Source organism: Tamandua tetradactyla, chromosome 3 (genome assembly GCF_023851605.1).
Source record: "Tamandua tetradactyla isolate mTamTet1 chromosome 3, mTamTet1.pri, whole genome shotgun sequence".
In the NCBI taxonomy this organism is placed as follows: Eukaryota; Metazoa; Chordata; class Mammalia; order Pilosa; family Myrmecophagidae; genus Tamandua; species Tamandua tetradactyla.
Genome location: NC_135329.1, coordinates 17,599,525 through 17,626,654, shown reverse-complemented (window position 1 = coordinate 17,626,654; position 27,130 = coordinate 17,599,525). Strand labels below are relative to the sequence as shown.

The 27,130-nt window shown below is 36.5% G+C and overlaps 1 protein-coding gene, 1 non-coding gene and 1 pseudogene across 5 annotated transcripts in view; all 3 read left to right on the top strand.

Moving 5' to 3' along the window:
• Window positions 1-27,130, top strand: part of KAT6A (lysine acetyltransferase 6A) — a 175,283-nt gene that overhangs the window by 3,619 nt on the left and 144,534 nt on the right. Inside the window, exon 1 of one of the 4 annotated variants that reach the window (XM_077152588.1) lies at window positions 2-9,069. The exons of the other annotated variants lie outside the window; for them this stretch is intronic. Within the exon in view, the coding sequence (XP_077008703.1) occupies window positions 9,013-9,069 (57 nt within the window). The 5' untranslated portion in view covers window positions 2-9,012. Of the gene's footprint in view, window position 1; window positions 9,070-27,130 lie in introns of those variants that run through there. 4 annotated transcript variants of the gene reach the window in all.
• LOC143677072 (vacuolar protein sorting-associated protein 45 pseudogene) lies at window positions 13,623-26,638 on the top strand (annotated as a pseudogene).
• On the top strand, window positions 20,631-20,701 carry TRNAA-GGC (transfer RNA alanine (anticodon GGC)). Its single transcript has one exon. It is a non-coding gene; the product is annotated as a tRNA-Ala (tRNA).

Sequence of the window (27,130 nt, the reverse complement as noted above, 5' to 3'; positions counted from 1 at the left end):
AATGGTATATGCCTCAGTGTTCATGAGCTAATGATATAGGATCCTATAAATTCATGTTTCTGGGCATGTATTTTTGGTCACGAATGTGTTTGGGGGCTTTGTGGTGTGATCATCTCTTTTTTTTTAGTGCGTTCTAGCTGTGAGAACTTAATAAGTGGTAATCGTTTATGACATTTTTGGACTATTTCAAGCCTAAGATTTAAAGTGTGTAATATTAACCTACCGAAAAGAATGTATTTAGATTAGAATTAAAAAGGTACATACAGCTTTAAAACTTTTAAGGAAAGGTTCCTAAGAATACCTTACTGCTGGAAGTTGATGAGCAGCCAAATGGTGGAGACATGAATTTGAAACAAGTAGAGAATTCTATACTTGTATTTTTTCTTTTTTTTTTTTTTTTTTCATTTTATGGCAAGTAGTCACTAGACAGAATAAGACTGGTTCTCATGACCAATAAATAGGAGTAGCCAAGCAAACTTAATAATTCTTGTTTCTGCCTCTTGTGTTCTAGTTTTCTGTCATGTAATGCAGCTTTGCATATGAGCAAGTCCTAAATGTTATATTTGTGAATCAGGAATTCATAGTATCTTATATTATTAAAGTTTTGAAGAGTTGGGAGTTGTGGGGCATAGATTGTATTCCTTACTTTGTTATACACTTTATGCTGTTATTTTGTATTTTATGCTGATACTTTGTACAAAAAAATGTAAGTCTTCTTGACAATAAATTCTTGGCCTATAAATAGATTTTCAGGGATAAGAATTTTGTTAATTTTTTAATTGACCTGGTATTTTAGCTGTAACTTTATTTCAAGTGCCCTGAATTGTAGTTCTGGGAAGAGTGATAACACTTTGTACCTTTACACCTTGCTACACATTAGTAAAAGAATCTTTGTGTTTTGCTTAAGTTCACAGATGCTACTCTTAGAATGAGAAGATTATAAAGTTAACACTGGCTATATTTAAGAATATTTAAGATTTGTTCTAAATTTATTGTGATTGCTAACAGCCCATTAAACTGGTAGACTTTTGTTTAAATAGCAATAGAAATTAACAGTATTTTTCTTTAGTGAAATTTTTAGACTTATATTTGGGTTCAGTTTGCCCTGTGAACTTTGAAATGGAAACTTTATCTTACTGATATTATCCTTAAAATTATTCTCCTAGTCATGAACTGATAGAGACTCCCATTCTTAAAATGGTTCTGTATCATTTGGGAATTTATTAACACTGTGGTATTAATTAAAGGTGGGCAAGAAACTACAATATTTAGTGCTGTAAGAACTCGTATCTGTAAGAACTGTTTCTTGATCACATGCGGTTGAAGTAAAATATAGTGCTTTGATTCCTACTACTGTGAGCAAATAATATAAAAGATTAACTGCATGGAGAGAACAGGAAATAAATTATAGCTAGATGTTCTGTACCTTACCTCTTTTTGGATGAGTTCTTATTAGAACAACCTGGTGTTGGCTTCTGTAATAGAATTAGATGTTTTAATTTTTAAAAAATGTTAGCCATAAGTAAAATGACACTTGTGCATATTTTTGAAAGGTAGTCAATATAGGGCGGTGCGTTGGTGGCTCAGTGGCACAATTCTTGTCTGCCATGCTGGAGACCTAGGTTCGATTCCCAATGCCTGCCTATAACAAAAAAAAAAAACCCCTAAAAGAAAAAAAAAAGCAGCAACGTAAAAGGTAGTCAATGTAGTACAATATAGGGCAAATCAGAACCCTAGAAGCCTGGAATTTTTTGAGAGGAGCACTGAGAACCCTCTAATCCAATAATCTTTAATTTGTAGCTGTGCTGAGGCTACTGCATAGCACTTTTGCATTAAAAAAGGTTTTATTTAGTAGAGATCTGGTTTACTTTGTATAAATACTTATTTGGTTCCACAGGTTTAATACATCGTATTGGTATTTATTATTTAAGTTAACTGAGGTAACTAAATTTGATTATTCATTTGGGAAAATTGAGTTTCTTTGAGTAAGTGATATCTGTGTATGTGTACTGATCTTATTGGAAAATTAATTTCATAATACCTTGAAATCATAATTAATGATATCTAGTCTATGTTTTAAATTAGAGTCTTATTTTCTATAGTGGTGAATTTCTTGAGTGATTTTTCTCAAGAATATGAAAAACTCACATTCTTAATCAGAATACAGAGAATTCTCCTGTAACTTATCCCCCCTCCTAAACAGGTTGTATATTTGCTCCTTTTACTGTATTTTAATTACTTTCCTTTTTATTCAATCTACCCAATCAGTTCCTATATAGAATTGATTGCTTTGTTATAAGCCTAGCTATTCTCAAAAAATTTTTATCTAGCATGTGTTTGGCAAGATGGAGAAAAAAAATGTAGGTCGGAAATAGTTCTAGGCATAAATTTATTAAGCAAATAGTTATTGAATACCTACTGGGTTCCAGGCACTCTGTCTGGAACTGAAATGGCATTTATCTTGCCTGAAATGTTATTGTATCTATTGGCATGGTCAGCTGTGAGGTGAGAATGTAAATTCATGGACAGTATGGAGTGACTTGAGCAGCAAGTTCCTCTTAACTTTATGTCAATTCTAACTTTTGTGTGTGTGTGTGATATTAACATTTGCAAGGAACTGTAGAGCTGTATGTTAGATTTCAGCCGTTGAGTAGTTTTTGTTCTTTTCAGGGAGGGTCAGCTGGGCAAAAGTATTTTCTTGAATTTTTGTGAAACAGTTGAACTTTAATGTATTTTTGCTTTTAATAAGTGGTGAAGAGAATCCATGTGATACTGTGATTTAAAAGTTTTATGCATGTTATAAGGGAATGTTCTCAGCAAGCTTTTAGGGTGTGGTAGCTTGTGATTTCATTTATTTAACTTGAACATGTGTTTACTGTGTACATTACTTTAATGCTATACATATTAACTCATTTAATCCTTACAACTCTATAAAGTACTTACTGTTATTTTACAGATGAAGAAACTGAGGCACTGAAGTTGATTCAGTAACTTGCCCAAATCTTACAGCTTTTTGGTAGCAGAGCTGGGATTTGGGTTATCTAGCTCCAGGGTCATTGTAACTCCTATCTTCTACTGTCTTTTTTTCCCCCAAGGACTAGTCAGTGTGTACAGCTGAAAAATTGAATCCGTATGTTTGAAGAGAGTGAGTGCGGGCGGGCATTCTCCAAAGGAGGAGACTGTCTACTGTCTTTTGAGACTTGTTATGTATAATGCTTATCACTGTACTCAAGTACAGAATTGTGAACATCCTTCTGTATTAGCTTCATAGTTCCTAATTGTAAAAGGATTTTTTTCTCTTTAATTGCTTGTGTCTCTTTTTCTCTCTTTTTATCATACAGTGAATTCCAAAACTGACTTTGGAGTAGTGATAAGAATGTATCAGGAAGCAAAGATTATGAACCATCTAGTTTTGTACACCTGAGGTATATAAAAAATATAAAGCTTAGTCAACATGACTTTTTTTTTCTTAAAGATAATTTCTGAGCATATTAATTTTCATTTCACTTGTCACTTAAGTTTTCTGATTTGCAGTTTGAAGATTGCTTGCATGGCTGTAATAGAGTGTTTTCCCTTGAAAGGTGGGATATGGGTGAGTGAAGGATAGAGTGTAACTGTCTTAAATAGCAACTTTCTCCTTGGAAGTTTCCTTCTTTTTCAAATTTTAGAGATAGTATTGTAAGATAATTTGTTCATTTACTTTGTTTATTCATTATTCATTCAGTAAACATATGAATGCCTACACATGAACAGTGCATTTAGGATTTAAGTCCTGTGGGGCATTTAAACAGATAGCATAGAGTTTTGAAATACACTTCTTTTAACTGAAAATCCTTTTTTTAGCTCATGAGATATAATTTTTATAATTATAATTTTTTGCATTCATTTTTATGTTTTCACAACACTTAGGTATTGTGACTGAAATAATTGTTTTTTGGGTAAAGCTGATTATTATTTGAGATAGTGATGATCTATTTTAAAATTATCTTTATACGCTGAGTCTCGGAAGATCCACTCCCCTTTCAAGAATAATTTTCACCTTGATTTCAAACTTTTGGGTTCACTTTGTATACTTTAGCCACTTTAAAGGTATAGTAAATATCACAAATTATTTACTTGAATATATAGTTTATGCCCCATATTATGTAAGTCCAGAAAAATATACTCTTCTGTGGTAATCAGTCAAATCATTAAAGTATTGTTATTCTGTGGAGTAGTATTTTGGAACAGAATTATAATTTGCTGAAACATTTTTGGAAAGGAAAGAGAAAGTATTGCCAATTAATGCTTTTGTTCAGGTTATTACCCAACCTGGAGCAGAAAGATCACATGATAAATCTATAACCTTTTTAATGTTATACCTCAATATAATAAAATCTTTAGAGTCCAGATTATTTTGTTTTAAATTCATAGAGTAAATGGGGGCTTTGACCAGAACTTAGATTTTTGATGGAGTAATATTGTTAAGAATGGAATATGGTTTTCAAGTTACTTAGCATTAAGAATAATAACTGGGGACTATGATTAAAAAAAATGTTGTGGATCCAGAGGGAATAATCTCCCCCTAAATTTACAATTTATCTTCATTTACCAAAAATGAAGTTTTATTTTGCATTTTATGTCTTAATGGTGAGGTAAGAAAATTATTTTTAAGTGTAAAGCTTGGTAATTTCAGTTTCAAAAAGCCTATTGCTATGCTACTTTATAAAAAAAGGCAATGAATGGTAGCTGTCCATTTTATTAGAATTTGGGAATGCATTGACAACTTGACAGAGTAACTGGTCACTTTAAAAAACCTACCTTCTTAAAGCAAAATACGCTATTAAAAAAGTTAAGAAGAAATGAATTAGTGGTAAATGAATGGAAAAAGCTGTTAATTCTAATTTTAATTTTTGAGATTCCTTAGGTGATAGCATGCAAGTAAGTGTACTTACAGTATAATTATTGGGGGAACTTCTTTTTAATTGCAAATTTTAATTCTTTCTTTGTAGAGGAGAGGATGGAGTATGATGTCAATGCTAACGATCTTCTAGTATAGAAGGATTATTCTGGTAGAAATTATTCTAACTATATGTAACTGACTTTATTTGTTACAATATAGTGGCAAGGATGTAGTGACAGATGTTGTAGATTTTGTAATGTTACCAAGTTCACAGCTTGCTTGCATTTCTTACATCTTTGTTTATGCCATTTGATGGTGGCTTCAGATACCCTGGGTCTTGAGGAGACACTGGCTAGAAATAAAAATGTGTTACTAACAAGTCATTGAAGGAGATTAATTGTAAATGTCTTTAGGGATTGACATTGTCTCAGAAGACTTGTTCTTTTTTTGTTTTTAAACTTTTTATTGTATGGTATAACATATATACAAAGCAAAGAAATATAAAAGCAATAGTTTTTAAAGTACTCTTCAACAAATAGTTACAGGACAGATCCTAGAGCTTGTCATGAACTACCATGTGATCCTCTCAGATTTTTCCTTCTCGTTGTTCCAGAATATAGGAGACTAGGAGGCTTAAATATTTTTTTATCACCACAATCGACTTTTTTCCTTTTTTTTTTTTGTGAAAAATAACATATATACAAAAAAGCTATAAATTTCAAAGCACAGCACAATAATTAGTTGTAGAACATGTCTCAGAGTTTGATATGGGTTACAATTCCACAATTTTAGGTTTTTACTTCTAGCTGCTCTAGAATACTGGGCACTAAAAGAGATATCAATTTAATGATTCAGCATTCATATTCATTTGTTAAATCATATCTTCTCTAGATCTATAAACCCATAGTATAAACCCTGATCTATAACTCCACCATCCCCTTTGATCTTTCCACCTGTCTCTTTAGGGGTGTTTGGGCTATGGCCTCTCTAAATTTTTCATATTGGAAGGGTCTGTCACTAATATGGGGTAGGGAGATGAAACTAACTGATGTTCAGGAAAAAGCTGGGCTAGGTTTCTGGAAAGTTAGTCTAGTGCCTGGAACCCTTCTGAGTCTTATATATTGCCCAAGGTGTTCTTTAGGAATGGCTGGAAATGTCCTGGGTGGGGGTTGGCAGGTTGTGATAGGTAGCAAGGTCTAACTGAAGCTTGTGTTAAGAGCAACCTCCAGAGTAGCCTCTCGACTCTATTTGAATTCTCTCTGCCACTGATACTTTATTAGTTACACTTCTTTTTCCCCGTTTGGTCAGGTTGGACAGACTTGCTCTTATAAATAAACCCCAGAAATTTAAAAATAACTGGAGGCAGAAATATAATACAAATTTATTTGAATATAGTCACTTCTTCAGGATTTTTGACATCTTTTAGTTAGCCTTTGAGCTCAGTATTTTGTTTTTGTTTTTGGTTATATTCAATCTGTGATATACCTGAAAACTTGAGGTATTATTCTACTCCATCTAAACCTCTGGTTTAGTCATTGCCAATCAAAATTTCACTACCCAACTGATAGACACAACCTAAGACATTTTTCTTGTACTTAGTTACTAGTACTTTACTCTTTCTTGGTCTACACTCTAGCTAATTGATGAAATAATGGAAAGAAATTAACAAAGACATCAAATGCTGTGTGTTATTTTGGGAATGGAGACTCTAGAAGATCTAACCATCTTGACCTCCTGTTTTCCTTTGCCTTCTATCAGTAGGCTAAGGGAATGTAAGCAGTTGCTTATAGAAACCTATTAATAGCTAACATTTGTTAAAGGCTAATGATATGCTGGGTATTGTATGAAGAACATTAACATGCGGTTTCATATTGAATTCTCAAAATAATTCTAAGGGCAAGTTCTATAGGTATAACATACTATTTATATAATATTTAATAATGTTTAATAATACAAGTTCTTCAGTTTCCTTTTCATAAAAAAAACAAATGGAAAATGGATGTAAAGAAATGCAAAATATATTAAATGTCTTCTTCCTGCCTTTTATTTAGTTCATCCTAGATATTGGGGCCTGTACTTTTTTACTTGTACTTATCTTTAACACTGTAAAAGCTAACAGATAACAGAAATGGCTTTATGAGCCTGGGGGGAAAATATCATTCGAGGCCTCTTAAGGTTTTAAGTCTCTGATGTCTTTTAGATTTTTTTTTTTTTTTTACATTTAGAATACCTTCTAAACTGACTTGGTTCTTCATTCTGTGGGAGAACTGAATCCAGGTGCCAAATTTGCTTGGTTAAAGCAGAATTAAGAAAAAAAAAATCTAGTGAACTTGAGTTAGCTTTTTAAAATTACAGTAACAATTGCTTTCATGCAATGATTTACGTTTTTTAAAAGAGACAAATTCATGTAAAGTATAGGAATTATTAAGAACCCCATTCTGATAAAGTTGTTTACCATTTGGCCACTTAGGGGTGGGGTTAGTTCACAAAGGATCTGCAGCAGATGAATTAGACCAGTAGACTTTACCCTTCTGCTTGTCCCAGCTGGAACAGGATTAGGATTCATTCGTCTGCAGCTGGTTCCCAGGAAAATGAAGGCTGTTCCCTCTATTTTTTTCCTTTGACAGGAAAGACATAGTTCTCAACAGATGGCTTTCATCAGCACTGTGCATAACTCTGTAAATTCAAGTCCCAAGAATTACTTTTAACTTCATTAGGGAACAGGTGATGAAACACTTCATAGTAAGTTACTATTTTGTTAAGGGTTGAAATTAAGCATAGAGATTACAGTAATGTAGCATTTAAATTTGCAGAATGCCTTTCTGGGTCAAAATAGTTTTTAAATGTCCAGCAATTAAAAAAAGAAAAAGTGACCTGCCAAGATAAAAAAGTCTGGCTGTAATGTTAATTGAGGTCTATTTTGCAGTTGAGTTATGTTATGCTTACAAAGTATAGAAACTCTTAGAACAGAAGAATTGAATCTTCAGCATTTATTGGGATTTTGAGCTAATAGCAATCTTGAATCTCAGTGATTCTAATCTTATTTCATAAATAGGGAGACTGAGGGCCAAAGAGTAAGTGTCTTGTTCAGTGCCACACAGCAGATGATTGACATTTGGGAGAAGTGATGAAGTTCTTCTCAGTTCTGTGTTTTTTTCATTATGCCATGATACCAAGCATAATCTGTGCTTATAGATTAGAGAGCAATAAATATATAATAGTTATTGGAACTCTCTTCCTTAATAGGAACCATAGTATAAACTCTGATCTAGAGAATTTTTGTGGTTTTGTTAACCACAAATATGTAGATCTGCTTGTTTTTAAAGGTGTTTGAAAATAGCTATATACTCTTATTAGAGAGGAATTAAGAAACTTTTCTTTTGATTTTAGCGAAAACTTAGAAGAATATGTTGAGTTACCTTACTGCTGGTAGAAAAAAATTACTCCCTGAGTATTGTGAGTAATGTCAGCTTACAGTCAGATCTGACTTTCAGTAGGCGTACAACACACATAGCCTCTGAGTGACTTGGCTATTGGTTAGAACTTTGAGAAAAAGATAGAAAGGCATAAGCTTTTCTGTTGATTACTGAAGTTATTCTTATCAAAGGTTATCTTTTAGTTTGTAAGCTGCAAGAATACAATTCTTATCAAAGGTTATCTTTTAGTTTGTAAGCTGCAAGAATACAAGGAATGGCTTTTAAAAAGGGAATTTATTAAGTTGCATATTTAGAGTTCTAAGGCCATGAAAAGGTCCAAATTAAGGCATCCATCTTTCCCTGGATGCCTTAATTTGGACATTAACTTAGTTCCAAAGAATGGGCCAATGAAGTTCTGGGTTTCTTTCTCAGCTTGGAGGGCACATGGTGACATCTGCTAGCTTTCTCTTATATCAGAAGGCTTCCCCAGGGGCGTTTTCCTTTTGCATCTCAAAGGTCTCTTGCTGCGTGGGCTTTGTGGACACTGAGCTTTTTCCAAAATGGTTCCCTCTTGAAGGTCTCCAGTAAGCAACCCCACCTTGAATGGATGGAGACACATCTCCATAGAAACCATCTAATCAAAAGCTACCACTCACAATTGGGTGGGTCACATCTCCATGGAAACAGTAAAAAGCTCCCACCCAGCAATATTGAATGAGGATTAAAGGACATGGCTTTTCTGGGGTATGCAACAATTTCAAACCTGCACAGGTACTCAATAAGTGTGTAGTCTAGCACTCAATGTTGTATATACATTGTATCTTGTTTCTAGGAGGAGCTTAAGAGATTTATATTATTACCAGTAAACAAACCTTATAGGGAGTGGTCTTTATGACTAACAGTTATCTGTATATTACTTTTGCTTTGTCATAAAATTTAGCAATTGCAATAGAATAGTAACAAAGATTAAGATTGGGGACAGTTATTTGTGAAATAACTGGATGATTTTATACTCATTGGTAAAACTTGTAAAGGGGAAAATAACTGACATAGAAAGAAAATCTGGCAGCTATAAAAATCTTTGTGTGTATGAAAGAAGACAGCTGATTCCTTTGTGCATTACTTTTTGTGTAGAAGAGGTGGAGTCTAAATTTGTTGGTGTTACACTTGTACTATAGGTTGCTTTTTCTGTCAGGAAATTGTGGACTGTAGTTGGCTTAGAGAGCTACTATTGGTTAAGTGTTGGCTTTCAATTCTTTCTGCTTAGTAGAATACAGATTTTCCTTTTTTCTAAGTCACTGGCTACAGAGAAGTATTTAATTCTGAGTTTTCCAGAATTCATGATACAAGTCTTAGAAATATTACTATTTTTTGTGTTGAGGGTTGGTGGTTTCCCAAATTTTTCTCTAAAGGGGATCTTTGTCTGATTTAGTGTTTAGATCTTCTTTCATCATTTTCTTGATTTATTTCCTTTCTTTTCATACCAGTCTTTCTTTAATTTTATTATGTTAATCTGAAGCCCTGTCCTTTCTAAAGCAGTAGTTCTTGACTTTAAATCTTTAGAATCATCTGAGGAGCCTTAAAATATAAACACCAAGCCAATTAAATTAGACTCTAGTAGTGGGTCCTACATTTCAATTTTTTGTTCTTAGTGTTTTAAAGTGTCTGAATTGAATGTGCAGCCAGAATTAAGAATCACTGCTTTAAAGTTTGAACCAACATCTTGCTGAGGGGGTTAAGGTAGTGAGGGACAGCAGAGGCAGGTTCTCCTTTCCTTCCTTTCCTTCCTTTCCTTCCTTTCCTTCCTTTCCTTCCTTCCTTCCTTCCCTCCCTCCCTCCCTCCCTCCCTCCCTCTCTGCCTCCCTCCCTCCCTGCCTTCCTCCCTCCATTCTTGCTTGCTTGCTTTTCTTTTCTTTTCTTTCTCTCTCCCCCTCTCTCTTCCCCCGCTTTCTGTCCCCGACCTTCCCCCTCTTTCTCTCCCTCCCTCTTCTGAGAAATTGTAGGTTTACAGAAAAATCATGCAGGAAATACAGACTTCCCATATACACCCCCCTACACGGTTTTCCCATTACTAACTCTTTGAATTAGTGTGTGAAGCAGTTTCTTTTTACTTAGTAATTGAAATGAAGACAAATGGGAGAAATAGTATTGTTCACTCACTCTATTGACCACAGTTTGGATCCAGGATAGTATACTTCCGGAAATCTAAATTCATTTTATCTTTCTTCCTGACCATAACTATTCTAATCTTGTACCTTTCTCTCACCTTAATCGCATTGCACCTGCTTTGGTCTTATCAAGGTCTCATATGTATATAGTTAACAAAACATTCCCTAGGTGATTCTGATGGATGCTGCCCTGCACATACCCCCCGCCCCAATGTCTTTCTCCTTCTAATCATTTGGCCTTATAGTTCATCACCTCAGTTTGAAATTAAACCAGCCATTTTCCCTCCGTGCTCCTATAGTGGACTGTTTATCATTTCAGAGAAAGTTGCATGGCCATGTGGTGGGGTTCAGTTTACATTTTTGTGGCATCTAATCTCAGCTCTGTCCTCTGCTTGGGTAAATGTCTCCATGTATTTAGTCCATTCTTTCTGCAGCTTAATTCAATGTTTCCTTCAACACCGATGCCTTTTTTATTTTAGCAGAAACTCCAATATCATACTTCATAGAGACAATGGAATCTGTCTGGCTGTATGAGCTCATTTACCTTAACTCTTCCATCCCAGTCTAAATCTGTCTGTCTTATTTTTACTCACTTTGCTACCTTCTCAGAGGATGATGAAAGACATGTCTTGTCCAAGGCTAATCTCTCATTAATGTGCAGGATCTTATTTTCTCCTGCCTCAGGTATCTTACTCCATTAATAATATTCCTAATCTTCTTCCCTCTGATATCTTTCTTTGATTTCTTACCCTTTAGCATGCTGAAGATTCTCCCACCAAATTAGAGGGAAAAAAACCAAAAAACTATTCCATGTCTTCCTATTGATAGCCCCATCACCTCTTCACTTCTAAACTTCTTGAATCAAAGTGTCTTGATTCATTCTAAACCTGCAGCAACCTGAAGTTTGGTCTTAGTGCACCATTAGAAATTGTTTTTGTGGATAGTTTCAGTTATTTTACCTGATGTCTTAGTAATAGCATTTAGCATTATTTGACCCTTCTCTCCTCCTTTGACCTCTGGGATAATTCTTTACTAGTTTCTACCTGCCCCCCCACCCACAATATTTCTGGTAATTCCTCTTCAGTTTACTTTACTTTTTTTTTCTTTTTAATCTTTGCCTGTATCTTACATCTTGATATTGCCTACTTCTTCTGTTTCTTACTGCTTCAAACTACCTTAGTTACCTCTAGACCTACCTCCTCTGTATTGGTAACTAAATTCATCTCTTAATTCCAAATGTCTTTTCTGACCTCAGACTTGTACAGCCTACTTTATAGTGTACTATCTCAGTCACTTCAAATTAATGATGACCTAGATAGCATTTATCACCCTCTCCCAGCCTGCTCTTCTGATTCCTTGTTGGGAGAGGAATCTTCTGATTCCTTGCGGGGAGAGTAAGCCTCAAGTTCGTTTGTTTGTTAAAACAAACTTTGGTATCATCTCCACTTATATCTCACATCTCTTTTGGATTCAGTTATGGTTAGTTCATCCTTAATCCTCTCTCTCTAACACTCTTTTTTGTTGGGAGGTAGGGAGATGGGGGGAGAGCAGAGGCAGTTTTTTTTTACTTTTTTTATTGTATAATATATATACAAAGCAAAGAAATAAAAAAGCAATAGTTTTCAAAGCACTCTTCAACAAGTAGTTAGAGGACAGATCCTAGAATTTGTTGTGGGCTACCATATGATCCTTTCAGAATTTTCCTTCTAACTGCTCCAGAATACAGGAGGCTAGAAGGAATAGCTATTTTTTTAATGACAATCTACTTTTTTTCCCTTTTATGTGAAAAATAACATATATACAAAAAAGCAATACATTTCAAAGCACAGCACCACAGTTAGTTGTAGAACATATTTTAGAATTTGGCATGGATTACAATTCCATAATTGTAGGTTTTTACTTCTCATTGTTCTAAGATACTGGCAGCTAAAAGAAATATCAGTTTAATGATTCAGCAATCATAATCATTTGTTAAATCCTGTCTTGTCTGTATAACTCCACCATCCCCTTTAATCTTTCCATCCCTCTCTTTAGGGGTATTTGGGCTATGGCCAGTCTAACTTTTCATATTGAAAGGGTCTGTCACTAATATGGGGTAGCAAGATGGAGCTATCTGATGTTCTGGAGAGGCTGGGCCCTCTAAGTTCATGACTTATCTGGTCCAGGGATCTATCTGGAGGTTGTAGGTTTCTGGAAGGCTACCCTAGTGCATGGAACCCTTGTGGAATCTTATATATTGCCCTAAGTGTTTTTTAGGATCGGCTTGAATGATCCTTGTTGGGGTTTGGCAAATTGTGATAGGTGGCAATGTCTAACTGAAGCTTGCATAAGAGCAACCTCCAGAGTGGCCTCTCAGCTCTATTTGAACTCTCTCTGCCACTGATACTTTAATAGTTACACTTCTTTTCCCCCTTTTGGTCAGGATATAATCGTTGATCCCACAATGCCAGGGCCAGATTCATCTCTGGGAGTCATCTCCCATGCTTCCAGGGAGACTTTCACCCCTGGATACCATGTCCCACTGAGGGGGGAGGGCAATAATTTCACTTGTAGAGTTGAGTTTAGAGAGAGTGAGGCCACATCTGAGCAACAAAAGAGGTTCTCCGGAAGTAATCCTCCAGAACTAATCCTCCAGAACTCTTAGGCATACCTCTAGGTAGGCTAAGCTTCTCTTCTACCTACATAAGCTTCACGAGAGTAAGCCTCAAGTTCAAGGACAGGATTTTGGGTGTCCCTAAAGTTTGACACAGTATCAGGGAATTCCCTGATGGTGAAGTTTAATAGTTCCGTATTTTTTCTCCCATACCTCAGGGGACTTTGCCAATACTTTTTGATTATCTGCTTAATAGTCTAGGATGTATCCAGGCGCTACATTAAGCTATACAGGATTAAAGGGGCTTTTTCTTATTCTGGGCTCCCTGTATTTCAGTTGTTCAAATGAGCTATAGATAGGTTGAGTTAGATTATGTGCTACAGAAAATTTCGATTCCAGACCAAATATATCTTTCTTCCTTTGGTCTCAAAGAGTATGTGTGGTTCTAAAATAAAGACAATGTCCTCCCTACTCCTGTGTTCTGAATTACTTTAACCCCGACTTGATGGGCATCTTTCTTATTTCTGAATATCAGTTTATATATATATATATATATATATATATATATATGACTTTGTCCTGTTTTGTAGCAGCACAACATTCATTCATAGAGGTAGAGTTTTATGGTTTTATTTAACATAGATAAAGCTTTCAAATGAACTCTCTTCATTTTCTTTGCTGTGTATCCTGGCTTTGGGATTGGTAACTGATGGCCAACTGAACTGTTCTTTCCTCTAAGGCTTTGCATTTCTTAATAGAAACATGAGCAATCTCAGTACAGTAAGATTTACCTCAGTAGCACTTCCAGCTTCTTGACACTGTGGCCCAGAAACTTTTGGAAGCCACTGGGCAACATGTGCTCTTTTTTTCTTTTTTCTCCTATAACTTATGTTGGGCATTAAAATCTGACCCTTCACCATTCTCTGCACTCTGTTGTCAGTGCCTCTGTGTTTCTGCCAGTTAGGCTTAATTTTGACTTATTGTCTGACAGGTGCCAGATGAACTTCTTTGTTCCCCCCCTCCCTTTTTTTTCTTTTTGATGTTCTTGGACTTCACTAGGGTCTGAGGGCAACCATGATGCTGGGTAGGAGATGGCTGCCACCTCCGTAGGCAGTGCCAGGGAAGAAAGAGGGCTAACACTCTTTTAATTAACTTCTTCTCCCTTCTACCAGTTACTCTCTTAGTGTAAGTCCTCATCCTTTCTTTCCTGATTTATTTTAGTAGCCTTCTCTTTGGTTATTCTTCCTCCAGTATCACTCTATTCCACTTTTTTGTCAAAAGGTGATCCTATTATGAGGTGATTGAAAACCAGACCAAGTAGCAGTGTGGTTTGATTCCACACTGCTACTACTTGCTGTATGACCTTGGGTAATTTGCTTAACCTTTCTTGCTCTATTTTCTTCTCTAAAATGGGAGTAAAAAGTACCTCTCTCATAAGGGAATGATGAGGTTTAATGAGTTAATGTAGTTCAGTCCTGTCCATTAGAACTTTGTGCAAAGACAAAAGTGTTCTCTGTCCAGTACGGTAGGCACTAGCCACATTGGATGTTGAGCATTGGAAATGTGGCTAGTATGACTGAGGAACTGAATTTTTAATTTTGTTTTATTGTAATTTAATTTAAATAACCTCGTAGTTAATAGCTACTGTGTACAGTGGCTATTGCTGTATATAAAGAGTTCTTAGAATCTTAGAATAGTGCTTCACACATATTAAGGGCTTTACAGATATCAACTATTTTTACCATCTTTTTAAAATTAAAATCACTTCTCTGCTTAAAATCGTTCAGGGCCTATTTTTATGGCACAGTTTAAATGATGTGAAAACATCCTCCCCCTATACCCCTTCCCCCACCACTGCCCCCATTTCTTCATATGCCCTTGTATTCCATTATACCAGTGGTTCTTAAAGTATGGTCTTCAGATCAGCAGTGGCACCTGAAAACTTGTTAGAAATGCAAATTCTTGTCCTCATATCAGGCTACTGAATCAGAAACTGGGGGTAGGTGCAGCAACCTGCAGGTTAAGTGGTGCACATTCAGGTTTGAGAACCACTGAACTATACCATACTATTTGTATGTCCTTAGATACACCCTGTTTTCTCTTGCTTCTAAGTTTTTCCTTTCCCTGGAATGATCATCTTTTCTCCATTTAGATCTTGTTTATCTTTGTGGACTTAGGTTAGGCATATCCTCTTTCTGTTTCTCTCCTCATCACTTACCCACCCTCCTCCCAGACTGCCTTAGAGGCCTCTCTTCATACCTCTTATATCCTGTGTTCAGCTCCATCAGAGCCCATTTTAGCTTTATTGTTGATTTAGCCTGCCTCTCCTATTAGTGAACTTAGGACCTTGTCTTTGTATCTTCCTTTCTTCCTAGCACAGTGTCTTACATGCTTCACAGGTATTCACTTAGCATCTTCTGGGTGTCAGCACAGTGATTAGGTACTGGGTGAAGAAAAAATGGTGTCTGTAATTAGCACACTTAGTGATAAGTACTCTGATAGGGTAAGCACAGAGTACTGTAGAAACAGAAGTTGAGGAGAGGTTGGGAAGTCTCAAAGGTGGGGAACCATATGGGCAGGGTAGGAAAGAAAGTTCCTTCAGAGGGAACAGCATGTTCAAAGGCCTAGAACTCGAAACAAAACATTCTAGGCACTTAAAAAATGTTTAATTGAATATTAATTTTTAAAAAAAAATCGCATCTCTAACTTTTAGACCTCATTTTTGAAGTCATTTGCTTCCTCAGTAAACATTGCATTTTCTATGCTTCTGCATTTTATAAGCAGGTTTTATACTTGACATTAGTGCTTTCTTTAAGCTGATGGCTATCATAACCCCTGGAATGCCTACCTTACAACAAAGAGTTGTATCAAAAGAAAACATGAAAGCATAATTCTTTATACTTAATTAGGTATATTCTTATAAGGTGTGACAGAGTAATGAAGCCAGCAGTTGCCCAGTTATCTCTTTTTTTTTTTTTCTCTCAGTCTTTTAATGGCAGAAGAAATAATTTATTTTACCTGAAGATTTATTCTTTAGGGCAAGGAACACATTAGTGGTGATAGGGATAAACATTCCTCCCATTGCATAAGAATGGGCCAAGATTGTAAACAACCAATGTTTTAAACTTAGAGCATGTTTTCGTTTGTGAGGCTGCTTAAAACAAAATACCGTGAAATGGTTTGGCTTAAACAGTGGGAATTGATTCGCTTACAGTTTTGAGACTGAGAAAATGTCCAAATCAAGATATCATCAAGGTAATGCTTTCTTCCTGAAGAAGGGCTGTAGCATACGTTAGCATGCTGTTCTGCACCTGTTTTTCTCTTTAACGTATCTTAAAAAGTGTTCCATATCTATACCTAAGGCTTTCTATTCTATGGGTGTATCATAATTTATATAACCAATTCCTTACTAATGGACATTTATTTCCAGTTTTTTTTTTCGTGTGTGTTATCTTAAAAAAGATAACAAGCAGTGCTGTAATGAATAATCTCATGTACATCATTTTACTTCATAAGTTTCTTATTGGGTTGGAGGGTATATACTTTGGTAGTTTTGATATTTAGAGGGTCACCAACAGTGAATGAGAGTGCCCATATCCCTACACTGTTTGCAAAACACTGCAAAACAGTGTTACCAAACGATTTGATATTTGATAGTTTTGATACGCGAAAAAATTATTACCCATTTTTGGCTCTATTCTTTCACTTACATTTGAGTTTAGTCTGTCAACCTAGTGACCAGAGACAGCCTATGATGTGTATTTTTATTGTCAGGCTTTGTCAGGAACTGTACTACATAAAAAGAGTACAATTCTTACAGATCAGAAGTTTGTTGAGTTTTTAAAAAAATTTTTTATTAATTAAAAAAAAATTACAAGAAAGAAACACGAACATTTCCAACACATACACTCAGCAATTCACAATATCATCACATAGTTGCATATTCATCATCATGATCATTTCCCAGAACATTTGCATCGATTCAGAAAAAGAAATAAAAAGACAACAGAAAAATAAAACAGAAACAGAAAAAAAATTTTACATCCATACCCCTTACCCCTCCCTTTCATTGATCACTAGCATTTCAAACTAAATTTATTTTAACATTTGTTCCCCCATTATTTATTTTTATCCCATATGTTCTACTCATCTGTTGACAAGGTAAATAAAAGGAGCATCAGACACAAGGTTTTCATAATCACGCAGTCACATTGTGAAAGCTTTATCATTATACAGTCGTCCTCAAGAAACATGGCTACTGGAACACAGCTCTACATTTTCAGGCAGTTGCCTCCAGCCTCTCCATTACATCTTGGATAACAAGGTGATATCTACTTAATGTGTAAGAATAACAAGGTGATATCTACTTAATGCGTAAGAATAACCTCCAGGATAACCTCTTGACTCTGTTTGGAATCTCTCAGCCATTGACACTTTGTCTCATTTCACTCTTCCCCCTTTTGGTCTAGAAGGTTTCCTCAGTCCCTTGATGCTACTAGGTCTCAGCTCATTCTAGAGTTTTTCTCAATCCCTTGATGCCGAGTCTCAGCTTATTCTGGGATTTCGTTCCCACGTTGCCAGGAAGATTCACACCCCTGGAAGGCATGTCCCACGTAGTCAGGGGGGGAGTGTGGTGAGTTTGCTTGCTGTGTTGGCTGGAGAGAGAGGCCCCATCTGAGCAACAAAAGAGGTTCTCTTGGGGGTGACTCTTAGGCCTAATTTTAAGTAGGCTTGACCTATCCCCTGTGGGGTTAAGTTTCATATGAATAAACCCCAAGATTAGGGGTTCAGCCTATAGCTTTGGTTGTCCACATGTTTGTTGAGTTTTTCTTTCTTTCTTTCTTATTTTATTTTTTTTAGCTGTTATTATGTTGCTTTAAGAAATATCTTTCTTTTTGTTGGGTTTCTCTGCAAGCAGTGGAATATACTTATAAATTTCTATCTTATACAATGAGTCTTTCCTGCCCTCTGTCACTTGTATCAAAACCTTGTATTGTTTTGAAACTGATGCAGGGATATACTATTTAATAGATGCTTTAGTATGTCTTGATTTGTCATTCTTTTAAAGCACTGATTATACTTTCATTATGTAGTATTTGTATTGAAAAACATATGTTTGACTATGTATTATATATACATATATGTGTATAATTTTGAGTATGTGTTATAGGTGAGGTATTACATTTAGGTCACAACAACCCTTTAGGTAAGGTTGTCTGTTTTATAAATGAAGCAAAAACTCACGGATGTCAAGTGCTTCCCAAAGTTATATGGCTAAAGTGTAGAGTGCTGCAATGTGGAGGGTAGTGGAGTGGTCAAAAGGAAAAAAACAGTATGAATTCAGAATTGAGATAAACTGAAATTCTGTTAAACTAGTGCAGTAGTTTAAAGGACTCCCTGAATTATTGCAATACTGGTTCTGATTAGTTTTGATATAAGGATTATGTAAGAGTATTTAAGAGCACAGAACCCTACCTAACCGTTTACTTGTTTGATCTTTGTTCAGTTACTTAACCCTGTTTGAGTTTCAGTTTCTTTTTCTATAAAAGGGGAATAGCAACAGTACCTAAATTATCGGAAGTAACTGCCTTTCTAAAGATTGTCTCTAGCCAGAGAAGATTTTTTAGCCTTCACTTTAAAAATAAACATGGGTTTTCAGCCTTCACTTTAAAAAATAAATAGAAGGAAGTGCTGACTTCCTTCTCCTTTCTCCAGTAAAGTAAAACTCAGAAGTCAGTTTATTAACCCACAAGATATTGTCATATTTTAAAGACCATTTTAAATTTTTACAAGCAAACATCAATTCCCAACAAGACATAGAAATAGACGTCCAGATAGTTTAAAAAGCATTTCTCAGTACTCTAATCTCTTTAAATTAGGATGGATGTTCTCTGGTCACATTCCTTTGGAATAGGCAAAATATTTGAAGAACCCCCTTTTGGGCCCAGTGTTTAGTATTTGGAAGTAACAGTATATTCTCTACCCTGGAAAAAAAAAAAAAAGAAGAAGAAAAAATATTCCTTTATAAGCAAGCAAACAAACCCAAGCAATGTACTTCTTTTATTAAAGTTGTTAAATAGATCGTTACTCTGAATCTTTAAGCTCAAAATTAGGGTGAGGCAGGGGTGTGAATCTCCCTTGCAGCGTGAGACTTGGCTCCTGGGGATGAGTCCAGACCTGGCATCATGGGATTGAGAAAACCTTCTTCACCAAAAGGGGGAAGGGAAAAATGAGACAAAGTAATTTCAGTGGCTGAGATTTCAAACAGAGAGTTTCCTGGAGGTTATTTTATAGATATCCCTTTTTAGTTTGTGGTGTATTGGCATGGCTAAAGGGAAGTACCTGAAACTGTTGAACTGTATTCTAGTAGCCTTGATTCTTGAAGATGATTGTGTAACTGTATAGCTTTCTTTTACAGTGTGACCATGTTATTGTGAAAACCTTGTGGCTGGTGCTTCCTTTATCCAGGGTATGGACAGATGAGTGAAAAAATTAGGACAAAAAATTTTTAAAAATGATGGGGGGGATAAGAGGTAAAAAAAAAATTGGGTAAATTGCAATACTAGTGGTCAAGGAGAGGGATGTGTAAGGGGTTTGAGATGTATGGATTTTTTCTTTTTATTTTTCTGGAGTGAAGCAGATGTTCTAAAAATGATTGTGGTGATGAATTCACAACTGTGTGATGATAGTGTGAGACATTGGTTGTATACTTTGGACAGATTGTATGTTGTAAGTACATGAAGATATCATAATAAGAATATTTAAAAAAAAATTAGGTTAAGGATGAAGTCCTGGAGGTATTTGTCCCCAGGTAAAGTGACCTGGCCCATACTGACACTCATATTAATGACTTTAATATGATTAGGCACCATATTATATAGCACTGCTTCTCAAATTTTCATCTGGAGTGATCATATTAAAATGTAGTTTCAGGTCTTTGGTGAGCCTGTAATTTTGCATTTCTAACAAGCTTCCGATTATTTCACTGCTGCTGGTTCATAAAACACACTTTGAGTAACAGTTTTATAGGACTGAGCACATCAAAATAGTTCTTGTCAGTCTCTTCTTTATTATAGACTGGTTATCTTGAATCATATGCTTATTTCCAGATATTTCATCAGATATTCACTGAATGTCTAGGAACCAGACATTATGTTAGGTGCTGGGAATATATAGGAATGTTAGACATGCTGCTCTCAGTCAAGAGAGGAAGCCAAGGAAATAAAGTATATGTAGGTGATGATGGAAAAGTTAACAGCTCTGAGAATATAAGTATGAAAACTTATTTTAAACAGGTTCATGAAAATACTTAGCATAGTTTGTATATTAACAGATAAGTTCTCAGTAGGTATAGAATAGAACTCTGAATAGAATTAATCTCAGTCTAGAGCAGGAATTGGCAAACTTTTCCTGTAAAGGGATACATTCTACTCTTGAAGAATATTTTAGTCTTGTGGACCCTGTAGTTTCTGTCCTAACCACTCACCTCTGCTGTTGTAGTGCATAGTCCCTGTAGATAAAACATAACAAATGATTGTTTTCTGATAAAATTAACTTATGAAACAGGGGGTGCAAGGGTGGTTCAGTGGTAGAATTCTTGTCTGGCGTACAGGAGACCAGGGTTCGATTCCCAGCCCATGCACTTCCCCCAAAAAACAAACAAAAAACCCCCAAGAAACAACAATAACAATTTCAGCAAATGGTGTTGCAATAATGGTATACTCACATGGGAAAAGAATGAAATGTGACCCCCACCATAGAGCATACAACAAAAGAAATTATTTAAAATTTATTTACGAAACAGTGGTGTGCTGGATTTGGCGTGGGGGCTGTGATTTGCCCAAAGTGTGTTGCGCTCTGCTGTGAGACATGTTGAAAATAATTTAGCAATAAAGTAAGGAGTGATTTACTTGAAAATTATGAAAGTGTCTTCTTAGTATGCAAGGCTGTGATGTCAAATACCACACAATGGATTGGCTTAACCGATATGCATTATTGACTCACGGGTTGGAGTTAAGAAGTCCAGAATCAAGGCATTGGCAAGGCCATTCCATCTCCCCCAAATCTGTCGCATTCTGGTATTGGCTTGCCGCAGTCCTTGGGGTTCCTTGAGTTGTATCTCAGCCTCTGTCATCTGGTGATTTCTCTCTTTTTCAGGTTTATTCTGACTTCCTGGTTCTCCTTGTGGCCTTCTTTGGCTTTTGGTTTATTCTCTTTGAAAGGCCTCCTCTTAATATGGATTAAGATCCACCCATTCTGTTGGCTACACCCTGTCTAAAAATAACATCTTCAAAAGATCCTATTTAAAAATGGTTTCACACCCACAGGAATGTGAGTAAGATTAAGAACATGCTTTTCCTTGGGGTACATAATTCAACGTACTACTAACAGCGTGGTTGATTCATTTACATTCTAGTATGCTATCTTAGAGCTGAGCTATTTATATGACTAGGGATACCCCTGAGAATATATCATGCATGTGATTGTCATTTGTCTTGTATATCACTGGAAAAAGAAAAGATCAAGAAATACTACTCCAGAATTTTAGTCAGAACTCCAAAAAACACAAAGGCTTGTTTTCCCCTTTTATTATATGAGGGTAGAAGCCATGACAGGTTAGAGAGTCTCAACATAACTGTGCAGTGAAGCATGTCTATAAACTTTTCTGGTCAATATTTAAAAATATATAATTCCCAGACATTAGAGGACATCCCTGGACACTCAATCATTTACATCACATAGGCTAATAAAAATTTGGGCTCTGAAGTTTGCTTTCTGATTTTACCACCTAACTAGTTGTGTGAACTTGGGCACAGTACTAACTGCCCTTTATTTTAGTCATGAGATAATGACAGCCCATAGTTTTGGAGAATATAAGAAGCATTGTATTTAATTAATTTTTTTGGCATGGGTAGGTACCGAATAGGCGAGAACTCTGCCTGGCCACTGTGGCCCATCCCAGGAGCACTGTATTTTATAGCACCTAGTATAGCACTTTCTTCACCCTCAGTAAATGGATGTTACTTTCCCTCCTTTCTGACCTGCCTGTACAACTGTTTATTATGTGTTGAGGGAAGTTAAGAAAAAAAATATCCCTGGGACTTAAAAATCTTAAAATTTTCTTGGAGGCAAAATCATAAAGAGGAGCACTTCAAAAATAACATCTACTCATATGTAAGACCTTTCATAGAGGTGTTATTTCTAATAGGTGAGAAATAACATTTAATTATAGAACTGAAAGTCTTAGGAATTCTTTAAATTTAAACCCTTAATTTTTACAGATGTGAAAACATTAAAGAGTTAAATTACTTTCCTAGTTGTCTATATGTTGTTTTTATATGCAAAATCATTTTGCCTAAACTTTACCCCTGGGGAAACCCCTGATACCATGTCAAACATTAGGGACACCCAAATCAAGCCCTTGATCTTGATGCTCTTGTGAAGCTTATGTATGTAGTGGAGAAGCTTAGCCTGAGTTACTTCTGGAGGACCTTTTTTTTTTTTTTAACTTTCTTAATTGTATAATGTAACATATATACAAAGCAAAGAAAGAAAATAGCAATAGTTTTCAAAGCACTCTTCAAGTTGTTACAGGACAGATCCCAGAGTTTGTCATGGAATACCGTACCATCCTCTCAGATTTTTCCCTTCTAGCTGCTCCAGAATATAGGAAGCTAGAAGAAATATTTTTTTTTATCATCACAATCAACTTCTTTTTCTTTTTATGAAAAATACCATATATATAAAAAAGCAATAAATTTAAGAGCATAGCACAACAACTAGTTGTAAAACAGATTTCAGAGTTTGGTATGGATTACAGTTCTACAATTTTAGATTTTTACTTCTAGCTGCTCTAAGATACTGGAGACTAAAAGAAATATCAGTTTAATGATTCAGCAATCATATTCGTTTGTTAAACCCTGCCTTCTCTGTATAACTCCACCATCAGTTTTGCTCTTTCCCCCACTCTTTAGGAGTATTTGGGCTATGACCATTCTAACTTTTTCATGTTGGATGGGGCTGTCGCTAATATGGGGTAGTGAGATGGAACTAGCTGATGTTCTGGAGAGGCTGGGCTCTCTAGGTTTCAGGACTTACTTGATCCAGGGACCCTTCTGGAGGTTGTAGGTTTCTGGAAGGTTACCCTGGTGCATGGAACCTTTGTAGAGTCTTATATATTGCCCTAGGTGTTCTTTAGGATCAGCTGGAATGGTTTTGGTTGGGGTTTGGCAAGTTATGATAGGTAGCAATGTCTAATTGAAGCTTGCGTAAGAGCAACCTCCAGAGTAGCCTCTTGATGCTTTTTGAACTCTCTTATCCACTGATACTTTGTTACACTTTTCCCCCATTAGTCAGGATAGGATTGTTGATCTCATAGTGCCACGGCTGGACTCATTCCTGGGAGCCATCTCCCATGCTGCCAGGGAGACTTTCACTCCTGGATGTCATGTCCCATGTAGGGGGGAGGGTAGTGATTTCACTTACAGAGTTGGGTTTAGAGAAAGTGTCACCACATCTCTTTTGTTGCTTAGATGTGGCCTCTCTTTCTCTCCCTCCCTGTGTGGAACATGACATATAGGGGTATAAGTCTTCCTGGCAATGTGGGACATGACTCCCACAGATGAGTCTGGTCCTGGCACCATAGGATCAACAGTATCTACTTCACCAAAAGGGGGAAAAGAAATGTAACAAAATAAGGTATCAATGACGAAGAGATTTTAAATAGAGTACAGAGGCTATTCTGGAGGCTACTCTAATGCAGCTGTCAACTAGATATTGCTAACTACCATAGTTTGCCAAACACCAACCAACATCTTTCCCGTCTACCCTGAAGAATACCCTGGACTCTGAGATCCTACGAAAATTGCACACAGTAAGTTTGCTTTTCCAAAACCTAAGACCTGGAGATGGTTCTTAGGCCAGATAGATCTTGAAACTTAAAGGTGCCAGTCTCTCCAAGAACATCAACCAGTTCCACCCCCCCTACCCCATATTGTCAACACCCCCTTTCAACATGAAAAAAGTTAGAATGGGCATAACCAAATATCCCTCAAGATTGGGAAAAAGATCAAAGGAGAAGGAGGAGTTATAACAGAGAAATTAGGATTTAACCGATGAGTATGAATTGTTATATTGATATTTATTTTTAGTCTTCAGTGTCTTGAAGCAGCTAGAAGGAAACACCTGAAGTGGTGAAAATGTAACCCATATAAAAAAAAATCAATTGACCATGGATGTGTGAGGGTCTGTTTCGGAACTCTCAGTTTGATTCCATTCATTAGTATGTCTTCCTTTATGCTAGACCCACACTGTTGTGATCACTATAGGTTTTCAGTATGCTTTAAAGTAATTTTCTTCCCATTTCCTTTTTCTCTCTCGAGTTTTTTTTGACTATTCTAGGCTACTTGCCCTTCCAAATATATTTAATGATTGGCTTTTCTATTTCTCAAAGTAGGCTGGTGGAATAAAAAAAATATATTTATTGAGAAATCTTCACACATATACATTCCATACATGGTATACGAACAGTGGGCCACTGTATCATCACATAGTTGTGTATTCATCACCATAATAATTTTTTTTAGAACATTTGCATCACTCCACAAAAAGAAATAAAAAGAAAAAATCTCATACATACCATACCTCTTACCCCTCCTTCTCATTGACTACTAGTATTCCCATCTACCTAATTTATTTTACACTTTGTCCCTCCTATTATTTATTTATTTATTTTGTCCATATTTTTTTACTCCTGTCCATACCTGGATAAAAGAAGTATCAGACACAAGGTTTTCACAGTCACGCAGTCACATTGTGAAAGTTTTATCTTTAAACAATTATCTTCAAGAATGAAGGCTGGAGGCCGGGGGGTTTGCGGAGCCAGACTAGGGAAGCCCGGAGTGCCGTGGGTAGCTGTCCGCCTGCCACCATGAACGTGGTTTTTGCTGTGAAACAGTACATTTCCAAAATGATAGAGGACAGCGGGCCTGGCATGAAAGTGCTTCTCATGGATAAAGAGACGACTGGTATTGTGAGTATGGTGTACACTCAATCAGAGATTCTTCAGAATGAGGTGTACCTGTTTGAACGAATTCATTCCCAAAATCGAGAGATCATGAAACACCTGAAGGCAATTTGTTTTCTTCGCCCTATGAAGGAGAATGTGGATTATTTAATTCAGGAGCTCCGAAGACCCAAATACAGTATATATTTTATTTATTTCAGTAATGTGATCAGCAAGAGTGATGTGAAGTCATTGGCTGAAGCTGATGAACAGGAAGTTGTGGCTGAGGTTCAGGAATTTTATGGTGATTACATTGCTGTGAATCCACATTTGTTTTCCCTCAATATTTTGGGTTGCTTTCAGGGTCGAAGTTGGGATCCAACCCAGCTGTCAAGGGCAACTCAAGGATTGACAGCTCTCCTTTTATCACTGAAAAAGTGTCCCATGATTCGTTATCAGCTTTCATCAGAGGCAGCAAAGAGACTTGCTGAATGTGTTAAGCAAGTGATAACTAAAGAATATGAACTGTTTGAATTCCAGCAGACTGAGGTTCCTCCTTTGCTACTTATTTTAGATCGCTGTGATGATGCCATCATCCCATTGCTAAACCAGTGGACATATCAGGCCATGGTCCATGAACTATTGGGCATAAACAACAACCGATTGATCTTTCCAGAGTGCCGGGGATCAGTAAAGACTTGAGAGAAGTGGTCCTATCTGCTGAAAATGATGAATTCTATGCTAATAATATGTACCTGAACTTTGCTGAGATTGGGAGCAATATAAAGAATCTCATGGAAGACTTTCAGAAGAAGAAACCAAAAGAACAGCAAAAATTAGAATCAATAGCAGACATGAAGAATATGAAGAGACTCCTGCACAGTCCTAAAGTGACAGAGTTTGATGCTGCCCGCCTGGTGATGCTTTATGCTGTGCATTATGAGTGGCATAGCAGCAACAGCCTGCCAGGGCTCATGACGGACCTCAGGAATAGAGGGGTTTCTGACAAGTATCGAAAGCTTGTGTCTACAATTGTTGAATATGGCGGTAAACGGGTCAGAGGAAGTGACCTCTTTAGCCCCAAAGATGCCGTAGCTATTACCAAACAGTTCCTCAAAGGATTGAAGGGAGTAGAAAATGTATATACACAGCATCAGCCTTTCCTACATGAGACCCTGAATCAGCTCATCAAAGGAAAACCAGTACCCTTATCTGGGCCCCAGCACACTCAGAGACAGACCTCAGGATATCATTGTGTTTATAATTGGAGGAGCCACCTATGAAGAGGCTCTAACCATTTATCATCTGAATCGTACCACTCCTGGAGTAAGGATTGTCCTGGGAGGAACCACAGTGCACAACACAAAAAGTTTCCTAGAGGAAGTTCTGGCTTCTGGACTGCACAGCCGAAGCAAGGAGAGCTCTCAAGTTACATCCCAGTCAGCCAGCAGGAGATGAGATGTCGATGGAGAGGAGGGGAGAATGGCACAGCTTTCCCTGTTCCCCGCTGCAGGCCTGCCTCACTGACCAGATGTGTTCGAGAGGAGCTTTGGGGTTTGTGCTTGTCATTAAAACCCATCCCCGTAGCCTGCTGATTCCTGAATCGTTGGCATAGACACTGAGACTCCCAGTGATGAACTAAAAATAAGTCTGAGACCATCCCAGCTTACTTTTCTCATGGTTTCTTTACTGAATAAATGTATTTCTTATGTATGTGATAGCACAAAAAAAAAAAAAAAAAAAAAAAAAAAAGAATGAAGGCTGCTGCTGAAACACAGCTCAACATTTCAGGTGCTTCCCTCCAGCTACTCCAATACACCATAAACTAAAAAGGGATATCTGTGTAATGCTTAAGAGGATAAACTCTTGACAGTTTGAAATCTCTGGACCACTGAAACTTTTTTTCATTTCTCTCTTTCCTCTTTTGGTCAAGAAGGCTTTCTCAGTTCCTTTATGCCTAGTTCCAGCTCATCCTGGGAGTTCTGTCCCACGTTGCCAGGGAGATATATTTACACTCGGGGAAGTCATGTCCCATGTAGGGGAGAGGGCAGTGAGTTCACTTGCTGA